Source organism: Dermacentor albipictus, chromosome 6 (genome assembly GCF_038994185.2).
Source record: "Dermacentor albipictus isolate Rhodes 1998 colony chromosome 6, USDA_Dalb.pri_finalv2, whole genome shotgun sequence".
In the NCBI taxonomy this organism is placed as follows: domain Eukaryota; kingdom Metazoa; phylum Arthropoda; class Arachnida; order Ixodida; family Ixodidae; genus Dermacentor; species Dermacentor albipictus.
This window is the reverse complement of record NC_091826.1, coordinates 17,383,554-17,398,183: the sequence shown is the minus strand read 5'-3', so window position 1 is coordinate 17,398,183 and position 14,630 is coordinate 17,383,554. Positions and strand designations below refer to the sequence as shown.

Below are 14,630 nucleotides of genomic sequence, written 5' to 3'. Positions count from 1 at the left end.
TGCAAGGGTTGCTGTAAGAGTACCAAAGGAAGAAGAAGACAAAGCAAAATAATAGCAATTAGCATGGAAGTGTCATTGGCGTCTCTTCAGCTGAGAGGAAATGAGGAAATGTTGCTAGCTCTCATTTTCGTAACGCAAAAAATGATCAAAATGTTATGCAAAAAACAAGCATTTACACGTAGCCCGTACGTATGGGGAACCAGCGCTGGCCAGGAGGCGCTACGACATTTTTCATGCGTTACTAAAATATGCTGAAACCGTCCGATAGGGAGGCTACGAAGATGGCACGACATATTTAGCGATAAGAAACGTGCGCCTGTATCAATGTTTGTCTAGCCCGATGCGGCCAGCCAAGTTCTGTCCATGGCCATGCGCGCTGAGTAGAGCGCATGCGCTGCTACGTCCTAGCACGTCGGTTCCCTGCCGTTTGAGGAGCCGTGAAAAGTGTGACTCAAGACAATCGGTGAATTTGCTGACACGAAATCACTGCGTGTGCTACTGGAAACTGTGTCTACCGCTCGCTAGGCTGTGTGTTACGGCGCTGCTGTCGGCACGCGAAGCTTCAGCGCTGGTTGCCCATAGGCAATGCGTAAATGTAACTCTGTATATCTTTGAGAAGGATCCTATGTCTGTTTTTTGAAGTTCTATGTGAAATTTACGGTGCGTCAGACGGCTCGTTTAGAAAGTAAGTAAGTAAGTAAGTAAGTAAGTAAGTAAGTAAGTAAGTAAGTAAGTAAGTAAGTAAGTAAGTAAGTAAGTAAGTAAGTGAAGTAAGTAAAGTAAGTAAAGTAAAGTAAGTAAAGTAAGTAAGTAAAGCAAGCAAGTAAAGCAAGCAAGTAAAACAAGCACGCAAGCAAGCAAGTAAGTAAGTAAGTAAGTAAGTAAAGTAAGTAAGTAAGTAAGTAAGCAAGTAAGCAAGTAAGCAAGCAAGCCAGCAAGCAAGCAAGCAAGCAAGTAAGTAACATCGTTCCTTTGAACGCGCCTGGACTATAGATGGCACCACCATATCAAGGGAGGCTCCAGGTCGCGTTGATTGTGGGTTTAGTCTGAATCGCACCTCGTCGTCTGCGCCTGCGTGCCTGCCAAGCGCAGCAACATACCGGCGCCCTTCCGGCCACCGATTTTAATGCATTGGAGGCATGGGGAGCTTGGGTCGCAAACCGCACGTGCGTCTGATAACCTCCGTGCCTTTCCTGTCTTCCATTTCTCTCTCTCTCTCTCCTGGCTCTTGAGTTGGTTATATTAACTCTATGTATAAAGATATACAACCCAAAAAGATGGCGCCATTACTTGACGTAATGTTGCGTGACTTATGTACAGTGCACCAATTTTGCCGTGGAGCCCGGCATAGAACACCTTCGTGTTATAATAAACTACTCGCACTTACAGGCACAGTACCGTACAGGCTTGTCGACCAAGTAGTGACATTGTATCTTCATCTAACGATTCCTGAAAGAAACGTGAGGGAAGATTATTTAGTGTGATCATGTGCGAATTAATGGCGCTGATATATCGAAGGAAAAAAGTTGAATATAAGAATCAATAATATATCAGCGTGACACTTCAGGTTCTCTTCGAAAATGAAAACAGAAGGCGAACACTGAAGTACAATTTGTGGCATTACGTTACGCCCAAGTGCGTCAAACCCGCAAATTTATTTTTAATGAACATTTGCACGTCATAGTATCGGTGTGAACCACCTCGTGTTCTATAACAGGCAGCAACCAATCGTAGGCTGACACCACGGGGCCGTAACATTGTATGTAGGATGTCCCAATTAACTTTAGCCAAGCTTTTCAACGAAAAAAAAAGAATAAAAAAAACACGGTGCAAGATGCGATTTTAAGACTTACAGTGTTGGGTAGTCAGAGCTCCAACTACCGAGCACCATAGGTCTTGTAATTGTATCTAGCACGCTGGTGTTTAAATATCTTTTTCTTTTTTTTGGCTTTGAACAGCTTGGCTAACATTGTCTGGGACGCACGGTATATAATAAACGCATAACATAATTGCACGTTTAATTTTTTTTTCAACCACGGAAGCTTAACTAACATTACAAAAGAAATGCTAACGGGTATTTTCTCTAACTAAAAAAAAAAAGAAAATGTTTTGGCCGAAGGGCGAAGTACTGAAGGCGATTGCATGGCTCATAAGAGCAGATATATTTAGGCGAGTTGGTGCAGCTACATGATGGGAATAAACAGCGGCATTTTTACGCGGACCGTAGGCAAAAACGACGTACACAAGCGCTGAGTGGTTCTGTGTGCCTTATTTGCATGTCTGCGGTCTGCGCACAAATTGCACAGTTCATTCCCATCGTAAGCAAGGTTCAGTGCTGCGCTGAAGCTCATCAGAATGCATTCTAAGAACACCGGCGGTGACGTGATGCAGCACGTGAGGCAATTGCGAATGCGCACCAGAAACATCGCCACGGCAGCTACCAGGCGTCTCGGGACGCTTGTGTGTTGAGAGGCACCGTCACCGGCTTGGCAAGCGTCGCATTTTCATGGTGCACGAGATTAGACCAAAGGAAAAGCCTCAGCACTCGTTAAGTCCGTTCCGCTCAGATCACTGCACGCACCAATGGAGTAAAGTGCACGCCAGCACGCACTATAGGGACCACTCTACACACCAGTGGGTGCAGTACGCACACCAGCTGCAGAAGAGCCAACCTTGATCCGATTCCAGTGAGCGGAGGGTGACGGTATGTGTCCACTTGGCCTGGTCGTTTTTGCAGTCAAACATACTGCCCGTCTCTCCCGTCTATAGCGACCTTCAAACTACCCAGTGAGAGCCGCGCTTTACACCGCCGATACCGAGACAGCACGGCGGCGCCAGCGGTGGGAATGCGTCTTGAACGTCACGATGCTTGCTATCGCAATAGAAAAAACAATGACATTTCGCTTTGTTCTACATTATCGGTAATTTAAATCAAGGAGAAACACTGAAATCGCATGGTATACTTCGAATTGCGGTACACATGGACCAACAGGCCTGTTATGCAGAAAGTAGTGATGTTCGATGTTCGAACAGTGCACGTACAAATTTGAGATGATTTCCTCTCGCGGAAACTGTGTTCTTCATAATACTCACTCACCAGATAACATTTGGGCTTTTTGATGACCAAATCTTGAATCTCAGATAGCAGGAAGTTTCCAATGACGGTAGCCAGCACGGTGAAGCTCACAATACATGACTTCTTCTCGAGCTGATTTGCCGACAGCATTATGTCCTTAAGAAAAAAAAGAAGTCATAGTTACAGTTCGCCAACGAAAGACCCTTACTTACGGCAAGTGCAATGGTGTGTACAAAGGTCATGCACTATTATCTCCTAAAATGAAGCTAAACAAAAGAGAGAGAGAGAGAGAGAGAGAGAGAACACGCCGGTTGTCATGATTGGCAGTTCGTCCTAGGCAGAGTTGGGGTTATTTACGTTGTGTGTTATGTGCCGATCTCCTACTGAACGCAATCTGCCTCGTTTTTTAACTCTTAAGCATGGCTTATACTATTGAACAATGGGATAGAAGTGTTCCAGAGGGTAACTTACTTTCGCGAATGTTAGATAAATGGTACGAAAGTTGCGCGCTTTCTTGCATACTTTTGTACCCAATGGCGAGTCAGAATATGCAGGCATATTGTGCTGATGCAACATGCGTTCCTTTATCGAAGTGAATTTCAAAACTACGAGGATACAGACAGCTTTGCTTCCTAGAGAGGTGTCCTTTCGGCCATATCAAGTAAACATAGAGTGTCTATAAAACATCCTTATTAGCTCTCTTACCATGGGTCTATTTTTTGTTGCGGGTGGATTTGTGTAACGGGCTTGTTCACTGTAAGTCTGTAGACATTTGCCACCAATGTTTCTAATCCACAGAAGGCCGAAAGTCCACATTCTGTCTGCATACAATGCATACCCTACACAGAAAAACATTTATGAACTCTCCACAGACTGCCGAAATAAATTTTTTCGGGGGATGAGTTTGCTAGCGATGAGGGTGCCGCAACCCTACGATCACTCGGTGCACTCTACAATCCATTTCTTAACATGAGGAAATCTGAATCCGGTCTAACGTCATCCGAAAGAACCTGTATTGTACCGAGAAAGTGCTGCGTCCGATTCAATAAAACGAAGGTAGCTCTGTAGAATAAACGAAGAACTTCGACCTAGCTCGTTGTATCGCAAGTTACCGAGGGTTACTTATACGTAAATATCTCGTGGGTACTAGTTTGCCGCCATGCCGCCATGCCACTACAAATGCCGAACACTTTTTCTTTACTTACTTACCTTACTTACTCACCCATTTTCCCTCAATGCCCTAGGATATTAGGGATAGGAGTGGGTACCATTTTCACGTCACATATACTTCATTGAACTCATAACTACACTACGAATTCATCAACACTGGCTTGGCGCTCTTTGGCCATACCTGGCCCTTGCGCCAATAAAACCCACACATCCATTCATTCATTGGGTGCCATTTTGATAAACACAACAGCAGCCACAAAAGTAACAATACAGTTTGATGACCACAACGGGAATGATGCAACATTTAGGTAGTTATTGACAAAGCAGGTTCGTGTCAGCGCATCCAAAAACCAATGGTGTCTCTACTGGAGACAATATTTCACTTCCAACTTAGCAATTAAACACTGTGCCGTACCTGCAGTTGCGTTGCTGTCGCGCACAGGCAGAAGGCGTCAAGCACGCAGGCCGTCGACAACAGGCCCAAAATGGCGGCCGCAAATGCCGACGGAGGAAGGCACCGCCGCCATCGGCGCCACAGCATCAACGCCAGGAGTGCCTGCGCAGTGCACCAAAGGGGCGCAGATGCAAGGAAAAGCACCATCTGCGCCTCTGGCAGCGCGGTGTGCTTGCTGCCGTTTACGCACAAAAAAATAGACACTGCAGTCGATCGCCTCTATATGTCGAACGACGCTGCAATGGAAAATTATTTACACCCTTAAATTGGGTCTAAAGCGTTATTTAACTGTCGCCCTTATGCCCTCTTTTTGGTGCGAGGGTGCGAGTTATATAGAGGCCGATTCACATGTTTGCCCACTTGCGTGTAACTTGTTCTACATACACTGTACAATGAACGCCACTACAACAAGATTACCCGTACGACGAATAATTTTATGTGTCCGGTGGAATTCCTATATATTTAGCATACATTGTGAACGCCTGTATAGCGAAGAGCATACTACGTATTCGCCTGTACAGGGCAGGAATTTAGGCGTCACCGAGAGCCTGTTTGTTGCTTTACAACGACTGCATACATAGCGGTACCCCTGCAGACATCCGCAGCAGCCACGTAGCTGCTGTCAGCTCGATAGGATTAGCGACGTGCTCCGTAAGCGTGCCCACAGACGGTGAGTGTTGTAGTCCTGCTGCGCAGCTCCAGGAATCACTCAACTCAACGGGTACGCCTGCTCGTTGCAACACAGCAGTGTGTGTGTTAAGGTTGACGAACACGTCGAGTTTGGCAACGACGTGACTTGCTTGAAACTTACGACGGACCGACGAAAAATTCCTCATCTTTAAATTTCATAACCACTCCAGCTTTCGTTTAAACGACGATTTACGTGCGGAGTCTCAGACGTGTTCTTAGGACAAAAGGACGACGGTACAGTAGCGCAAACGATCAAAAGGGCACTTATTGCGCGTTTCACACACCAGCTAGCCGAATAGAACATGCCGACGTGCGCGGACGAATCACTCACCGCTACAGGATGTTGACACAATATGTTCGCCGCCTCATGCTGGACTACAACGCCTAATCGTTCTAGTGTGCGGTCACGTCAACAGTGCCGCGTTCGAACGATCGAGTTTGACCATTTCTGTGCGCCAACTCTGAAGCCTCGCGAGAGGTTTTCGTAGAACGTGTAGACAAGCGTACGACGAGTCTGCGCACTCGCCGACCCCAAACCGAAGAGGAAGAGGCTAGTATTCACTTTTGCAAAGAAAGCTTCGCTTCAAGAATGATCATTTTTATTTCCCATCACTCGTACACGATGGCGGAAGCAGGCAATAAAAGCCGTAGAGCGAGCGAGCAGCTTGATAAACATTTAAAAGTGCCTTAAATCGTTTGTGCTGTACCTCCTTGCTATGACATTTTCTTGAAGAAATAAACGGTCTGGTCATTGTTACATTTTACGAATCTTTAGGAGTCGCCTGTGGCAGATATCATATCTTTTGTAATTGAGCTGGATTATTCGAAGAGGTGGACATTACTAGCACCCAAAATCGAAACACATATTGAACTACATAACAATTCCGTAATTCTTAATATTTACTTCACGGCACATATTCCAATTTACGAATCGCAACCGATGAGTTGGCAGGACGCATCCACTTGAAATGAATTTCCAGAAGGACACCAGTGTGGAGGTATTTCCCAAAGTTTGGGTCAAAATACATGGACGTTTCGGTTTCTTTTGTTTTTCAAGGCATAAAAGCGCGCTTTGTTAAGCATATCTTTGGCGTAACAACACTGCATTTTTGCGGCGAATTCGAGGACGCATACCTCCAGATTGGTCATTGTGGAAATTCATTCCAAGTGGATACGCCTTGCAACTTCACCCGGCTACCACTGGTAAACTGCAATAGGTGACATAAAGTAATTGATTAGGAACTTAATTAGCGGTTTTTTAATCAGTTGAATATGTGTTTACTTTTCGTTCGCAAGTAATATCCGCCTCTCTAAATAATCAAGACCTAGGACTATACTTGCGTTATCTGCTACAGGCATTTTTTTCAGAATTCCGTTAAATTTAGAAGTGATCTCCCGATACGTTCGAGCCTTACTAATAAAACACTGTGGCAACTCCGCACTTGTACTGCGCCCTTCCTGCTGTGCTGTCTCGTTCTATCCATTTTTTTTTTTTCGCAAGCGCTGCAAAAATCACAATGTGAGCGCCGAAGCAGCCGCACCACGATTTCAGCTTAAAACTCTAACAGCGTACGCTTATCCCAATTGTCAGTGAATGTCTCCGTACGTAGGTTTCATTTCAGAGTGAACTGCAAACGTTTGCAGCACAACAGGCGGCGGAAACAGGTGTTGACTCACGCCCCAGCTGGTGAAACGCCAGTTCATCGTAGACGGCACATTTCAGGAGTCAAATAGCTGGGCAAGCACCCAAATGCCATATTAAAGAATGTTTCAGTTTGGCGTTTTTACGCTCCGCTCTGCAGCTGAGCGGAGTGGACGCGCGAATGCGCATGCGCCGTTCGTGTCCCGCAAATATCGTCTGCTAACAAACTGCTTAAGCCGAGCGCAGAGCGTCGCTGCCGTCTTTCGCTAGCGACATATAGTTTCTCACTATAATACCTAGAGGGAAATCTGGCGCCACCGTCTATGGGAGTTTCTTAAGGATCGCCGTGCCGTCATGGGAATGACGGTATATGTGTCTGCGAGGCTCGTGTTGGCTGGTGTTGTAAGAGGCTTCGTCTAGAACGTGGATATGACTACAAATAACGCGTTCTTAAAGTAAAATGTTCATAAAATGGTTCCATTCGCGCATATTACATCTTTACTCACCTACAATGCATGACCAACCGAAAAAAAAGCAAGAACATACGGCAAACTGTTTCAAAGCGAGCGCGAATCTTGCCGTCTGTTCTCCAACTTTAGCGGCCCGCCGATACTTCTTACGTATCATATAATCGTACATGCAACAAGAAGTTCTCATAGTTAAACAACAAAACATGTCTTTGTGTAATAATAAAGCTAAAACAGCTTTTTACGTGCCGGAACGGTGCTTGCCTGGCTTTCCGAGAACGATGCTAATCCGAAGTCACAATATACCGGCATTGCCGTGCATACCACAGCACAGCAGCGCCAGATTTCCTTCTAGGTAATATGGTGAGAAACTCTGTGGCTAGCGAGGATGGATCGATGGATGGATGTTATGAGAGTCCCCTTTGAGATGGAGTGGTGGGTTGCGCCACCAAGCGAGGGTTGTCGATGGGCACGCCCTATCGCGCGCGTGCATCGAAGCACCTGGCCTGTCTCGCTCTTTCTAAGATGGCTGCCTCCACTGAGATGTGCTCGACCGTGCAGTCCTCTTCAACCGCTGTATGCCCTGAGGCATTTACCCTCGCATTAAAAAAAAATGCAACCACGTTTGTGCTCGTCTGCTCAACGCAAGGCAAAAAAGCGATTTCCCATAGACAAAGATAAGTGAGACTTCAGTGCGGCAATAAAGGGTCCTGGCTGAATAAATTCATCGTTATAGAGCCTAACCAGTCGCGTTGGCCTAGTGGCTATGGCGTCCGGCTGCTCATTACAGATCAAGCTTGACATTTGTGCGAGTTGGCACGGAACCTCGATAAATTGAGGGTAGCGCGAAAAGAGAACGACGGTGAAGAGTAAGCACCACAAGCGCTTATTCGCACCTATGTCTTTATTCGAACAAAACGAGTATTTCAGAGCAAGCAGAACCAATTGCGCGTGTCGCCACCACTGAACGACGGCCACTTCCCACTTTGTTCGAACAAACTATTAGTTGCGAGTATGCGCTTGGTGGTGTCTAATTCTTCTCCGGCCTTGTCTTTCCGCGCTATCCTCACTTTTCTATGAATCAGTCCAGAAGTTGCGGGTTCGATTCCGGACCGTGCCGACCGCATTGTCACGAAGGCAGAACACAAGAATGACCGCGCACCGAACTTTGGGTGCACGTTAAGATTTCCGAGGTGGTAGGGATTATTTCAGAACCCGCCGCTACGATAACTTTCACGGCTCCTGCGCTACTTTGGACACGAGCGTTGCAATGTGGGCTTGTTGGTAATGCATCTTCAAGGGGAGTATGGTAGCGCGATTCAAAGACGGGACAAGAGCAGACACAAAGGGACACACATAGCGCTGTGTGTGTCCCTTTGTGTCTTCTCTTGTCCCGTCTTTGAATCGCGCTACCATACTCCCCTTGAAGCTACTTTGGACGTTGCACGCCACAGTAAATCAATTAACCATTCAGTAATTATGTAAGTCGTTCGCTCAGTCCCCTATAGTCGGTTGATGATTCAAGAAGGTACTCAGTCAGCGAACTGATAGGCGAGACAATAAGTCTGGAAGTCGCTCCCCAGTCTGCCATCGGGTCAGGAAGTCGTTTAGTCAGAACTTATCAGGCATTCAATCAGTGAGGCAGAGAGTGATTCAGTTAATTAACTGATCAGTCAGCCCATTGGTCAGGAAGTCATGCACTCTAAAAAAGTTTACACCATTTGGGGCTTATCTTGTCCCCAAACAATAATCGTGCTCGCTATTTTCCTGTCGAGAATGCTGTGTCGCTGATAACACGCAAGCTGTTCGTGACTAGGGAGTACCGGGCTCGCAGCGTTAAAGAAGGGAAATGCGGGAAAGACAGATGAAGATTATTGCTTGGGGACAAAATACAACCCAAAGGGTGCAAACTTTTTTTAGAGTGCACGCTCAAGCAATCAACTGATAAACCAATCAATAAGTGAGAAAGTAGTTCAGTCAATCAACTGATCAGTCAGCCAAGGGGTCAGGAAACCCCTCTGTTAGCCAATTTTTCAATCAGTCAATGAGTCTTGTTACTTATTCCCTCAGTCGTCGATGTTAAGAAGTTACACAGCTTACAATAGAGAGTGCCATCGCGAAATCCGATGCTGCATTTCGTAGAGCGGATACGCTGTGGTAGCCAAACAGCTCGACGCTCTCCAACATGGCTGAGCCTTTGACCACGGCCAACCCAGTCGAGACCAAGAGCAGCACCTGTGCGGAGCAAGGGGTAGTAAGTTAGGAGGGCCCGGAGGGCTCAAAATAGATTGAATTGACGATTGAGGTAGCGCCAACTGGACACAGGTAGAAAAAAATCCCATACATTCGACATTCCATGCTCCTCAACAGAATTTACCCGACGAGTTACAACAAATCATGCAAACACAGCAAGAAGGGACGTAACATATTTTATAGAACGGTATGGCATGGGAATGTAACGACAGATACGTACAGCGCATCAAGAAACCAATCGCCGCGTAATTGGAGGCCCGGCTGACCAGCCCCGATCCTGAGGACCAGGCGAGCCTGGTGTACAGAACACGGTGGCTGGCCGGGGACCACAGTGTCCTGGACTGAGAACACTGCCTGCCTAGGGCGTAGATGTCGTCTGCTCTTTTGATCAATAAAGTTTATAACTACTATATTACTGCTACTACTACTACTACTACTACTACTACTACTACTACTACTACTACTACTACTACTACTACTACTATTACTACTACTACTACACACAAATCCACTTTTGTGTGTGTGTTGGCCCGAATTGCCACTCTTGCGAATGAATGGGTATTCGGATTGTGTGCACATGCACATTTTCCCACTGCTCAAAATGCATATTGCTGCCATAATGCGCGTATTATTTCTATTCAGAAGCCGTAAAAGGTGTAAAGGACAGAGTGACATTGACTCCTGTATTGCGCACTTTCTGGTTAATTCCACACAATCTCAAAGCCTTTTGAGTGCGAGAGGCCGCCGTTGTTACGTGGTGCCTGCCCTTTGAAGCATGCAGGGAGGTGGATCCGTTTCTATGAAATACAAAAACGAGCTCCATCCAATTTGTGGTTGAAGAGGACTTACCAGTTGGGCGACATCGAGAAGTGTCCAGTACGGACCCTTTGGAACGGCGGGAAAGTTGTTGGGAAATGTCTGGAGACCACCGAACAGCAGCACAATGACTAGCGTCGAGCATTTAAGCAGCAAGGAGGCAATCTCGGCCGGCCGAAGCACATCAGCCATCTGCACGAAGATGTGATTATTATTATTATTATTATTATTATTATTATTATTATTATTATTATTATTATTATTATTATTATTATTATTATTATTATTATTATTATTATTATTATTATACCATATGAAAGCTTTCATATACCGTAGACAAATACGGAAATAGGGGGTGAGCTGGCTGGTCACTACCACCGAGAAGTCCTAACGTCTGCTTACTCTTTAGGAAGGAGGGAACAGAAGTTGAAGGTAGAGGGAAGGTAAGTAAAGTGGCAAGAAAGAACGAAGATGACAGCTCATAAATACTAAAACAAAAGTAGCCACAAAGAATCCCGCGCCGGTATTAACCAGTATTAACAGTACAGGCACGTAGGAATACATTAAAAAGAAAAACACTCAAGTTGCAGCAGTTGGTACAGGGATATGAGAAACAAGCAATGTTCATTTCAGCAGACGCTCCGAACTTCGTGTCAATGGGTAAATACGGACATGAAAACCAAAACAGATTGCAGGGTCACATTCACCAGCGTTTTGTAGTTCAATTAGTCTAAAGTGCTAGCGTGGTGTGGAGTGGAAGCATGCAGCGCAGAGTTGCAACTGCAAGCGAGAGAGATATAAAAGGAAGGTAGGGATGTTAAACAGTCAAGTGTTCGGTTGACTACCCTGCGCAAGGGAAAGGGAGAAAGGGAATCGAAAGAAGGAAGAGAAAGAGAGAGATGGGAGCAGAGAGACGCGCACGGACAGCGCTATAGAGTCAGAGGCACTCGCAGAAGCCAGACGTTCTCAGTAAGCACAAACGGCGCCAAAAACACATTCTATGCGGGCGGCATCTGCCTAACCGAAAACCCCGCGTTAATATTGTCGACGCATATGTCACCCTTAAACTTTGTCCAATCTTTCCACTGTAGGAAAGAAATGTCTCATTTCATTTTTCTTTCTTTCTTCCTTTTTTATCACTGAGAGCAACTTAATGTCTCCGAGCACTGCTTCCGCGCGAAAGCCAGGTTGTTTCAGCTATACTTCTTTCTTTATTTTTATTATTATTATCTTTTTTTTTCTAAGTGGGGACTTCCCACTACTTTCGTAAAGCGCCCTTTTTTCGTTGGTTTCCGTTTTGCGATTCCTTCCAAACGCATTCGGCACATGTGATATCCTGAAGGGATATTTTTGTTCTTGCTATTTCTTGTATGTGTCTTTTCATTGTACATGTAATATTTCTCCATGTTTATCCATAGACCTTCTACAGCGAGCTGACTGCACACCAGGGACCGCCACATGCCCGCAGCCCATTGAACGCCGCCCGAGTCGGGAGCAAGCAGGTCTCAGCCGCCACCAGTCGCCCCGAGAGGCCGATAATCGCTTAGTGCAATTTATTTCAAATGCGGAAGAGCGGCGGGAGGACATGCTTCACTGTGAATTGCAAGCACGGCGACAAAGGCTTGAATGTGTGGGATAAGAGTGTGTGCGAGCTTCAAGCACCTCACTGCAGGTCTTCAGAAGCTTGATACATCGTTTCAGAGATGTCTTCTATAACAGTGCTAAATTTACCACCTAAAAACTTTTTTAGTATCACTAGCTGTTCATCACACTGCACGTATATTTACGGGGCGTTCGTCATGCGCGCCTTTCCGCAAGCCCAGCAGAGCAAGCCGGCAAGCGAGCAAGCTCTATCGACAGCGCTGGACACATGGGATAGCCAATTGCCAGTCGCGACTGGCAATCGACACCGGCATTGACTGCAAGGCTAACACCATCTGCTGTCACCGCACAGCTGGCACAAAGTGTCACGGATCGTTGTACTTCGCCAAGCATGACAGTCAGCGCTACGTCCTCTCCCACGCAAGCGCAACTGAGGCACTCGAGTGACTTCACTTTCCATCAGAGCGGAGTCAAACGTGGAGTCATAGGTGAGCAGCGCGAGTTTTATTTCTGCGCCGGGAATCAAAGAGTAGGCGAGCGAGCAATCGGCCACTTGCAGAATTTTCGTCCATGCGTACGCGAATACGTTCTAGTTTGTGCTTGAAGTTATCAGTTATCATGCTCGATTTTGTGTAGAATGTCCTTTTTACGCTCGAAAAGGCGCTGGATTTTCGCGGCACGCCCATGCACCGGGAGTCAGATATCGTAACACCCCCCCCCCCCCCCCCCCCTTCGGGAGCTCCATCTGAGCACAAAGTATCGAAGGCGTTTGGATGGCCAGCGTGCTCGTCGCGGCATCTCACGAAGGCCGCGGGATCTAGATAGCGCTCGAATTTCAATTGTGAAACTTTATGGGTACAACCTTCTCGAACTTGTGATGCGAAAAATGCATTGACATATCGAAAGTTGTGCTTTAGATTTTCAATTCCGGAACTATGTGACTTTAATCTTGTTGCAAACATTTGACGCCAAAGGTGCATTGACATTTCTAAAGTCGTACAACGGGCCATACCAAGAGACAAGCCAAATCCACACACTATCAGACAAGTTCACAAAGCACGCAGCGAGGTCCGATGAGAAGAAGCGTTGGGGTGGTTTATTTGTGCAGTCATGTCACAGAAACGAATATCAACTTTTCTTTTTCACCTGTCCCAAAGCATCCGTGTCAAGACACTAAAGCCAGCAAAAGTAACTACGTTCTTATGTATTTTTCTACTTGGGCTTTTATTCGCGAGGACACATTGTGCGTCTTCTTTTTTCTTTTTTGTTCTCGCCACTCGCGGGCTGCCGAACCAGCCAGAGCGCATGCGTTTTTCTCGTGTTGCATCGAGAACCACGCAGCGCACTTCGATGCGCGTTAGTTTTTCTCTGGCCGAGTGGATTTTTACCTGGCAGAGTTTTGGGCGCTTTCTGGCTAGCAGACGAGAAAAAGAGACAATGCATGTTCGCTCGCCGCCATCACTGCGGGGACTCGAAGGATTGCAACGCGTTCACTTGAGCGCAACCTCTCCGGAAAATTTGGTCTCGCCGGTGTAGAATACCGAGCAGTGTGCTCTGTGGACTAAGCGTCTCACGTTTTCGATATTCCTTCGGTAGCCATACTAGGTGCCCAAAGTAGGCATTCGATTGTAGCCAACATGCTTTCCTTCGCGTTATTTCATTTTCGGCGCCCCCCGTCCAACAAAAGAAAAAGAAAGACATTGTTGCGGCACAGCGAATTGTCGCATGGTCGAAGTTCGATTTTATTACTCCTTTAGGAAAGCTAGGAGCCACGGGACGCTTCAGTTACCTGATACTCTTATTATATTATTGCGATAGCACTTATACGGGCACTCCAGGCGCTGATGTTTCGTATAAAGTCCAGGGGCGGTAAGATCATGACCACGCACCGCATGCTGTATGTGCGAGTGAAAGCGTAAGGGGAGGCTTACGCTTAGCCGACGATGGTGAGCCGACGATGGTGGCCCAGTCTTCTGTGCGCAAGGGAGAATAGCGACGATGAAGCGCGCCGCCTTCCGTCGCGCGCGATACATGGGGGGAGTGGAGGAAGTGGGGGCTGTGATGTGTGGATCTGTGGTTGCGCGACATGTTTATTTGCCTTGTTTGACGCATCATATATAGTGACCTTTTCTTAGATACGCAGATTTATTGGATACTTATACGTGTAAACAAATATCTTGTTGCAAGGTTTTGTGTATATGTGCAGTGAACTTTGCTTCCAGTGTCACTTTCCTGGCCTTTATGAAGCTTCATTTTCGCATTTGTACATTCTATTGCATATTCGAATTTCTAATGTACGAAGGCAAGTCAAATGAAAGTGAGCGAACCCACCATGCGCAATAATGGTTCGGTTCATTATCTGCGAGGCATGCACGTTGCGCAGAGGCATCTCCTATTTACAAAAGTGACACGCAGGTGTAAGGATCAAGGTTCTGTAATGGGTGAGAGAGAGAGACAAAA

The 14,630-nt window shown here is 46.3% G+C and overlaps 1 protein-coding gene and 1 long non-coding RNA gene across 2 annotated transcripts in view; one reads left to right on the top strand and one right to left on the bottom strand.

Moving 5' to 3' along the window:
• LOC135914461 (ATP-binding cassette sub-family C member 2-like) overlaps positions 1 to 1,444 on the bottom strand; it is a 52,597-nt gene extending 51,153 nt beyond the window's left edge. The window contains exon 1 of the mRNA XM_065447325.2: positions 1,388 to 1,444. Within this exon, the coding sequence (XP_065303397.2) occupies positions 1,388 to 1,428 (41 nt within the window). The 5' untranslated portion in view covers positions 1,429 to 1,444. The remainder of the gene's footprint in view (positions 1 to 1,387) is intronic.
• An 11,028-nt stretch (positions 1,445 to 12,472) lies between these two features.
• LOC135914427 (uncharacterized) overlaps positions 12,473 to 14,630 on the top strand; it is a 53,670-nt gene continuing 51,512 nt past the window's right edge. Inside the window, exon 1 of the long non-coding RNA XR_010568308.2 lies at positions 12,473 to 12,658. This is a non-coding gene — a long non-coding RNA (uncharacterized lncRNA). The remainder of the gene's footprint in view (positions 12,659 to 14,630) is intronic.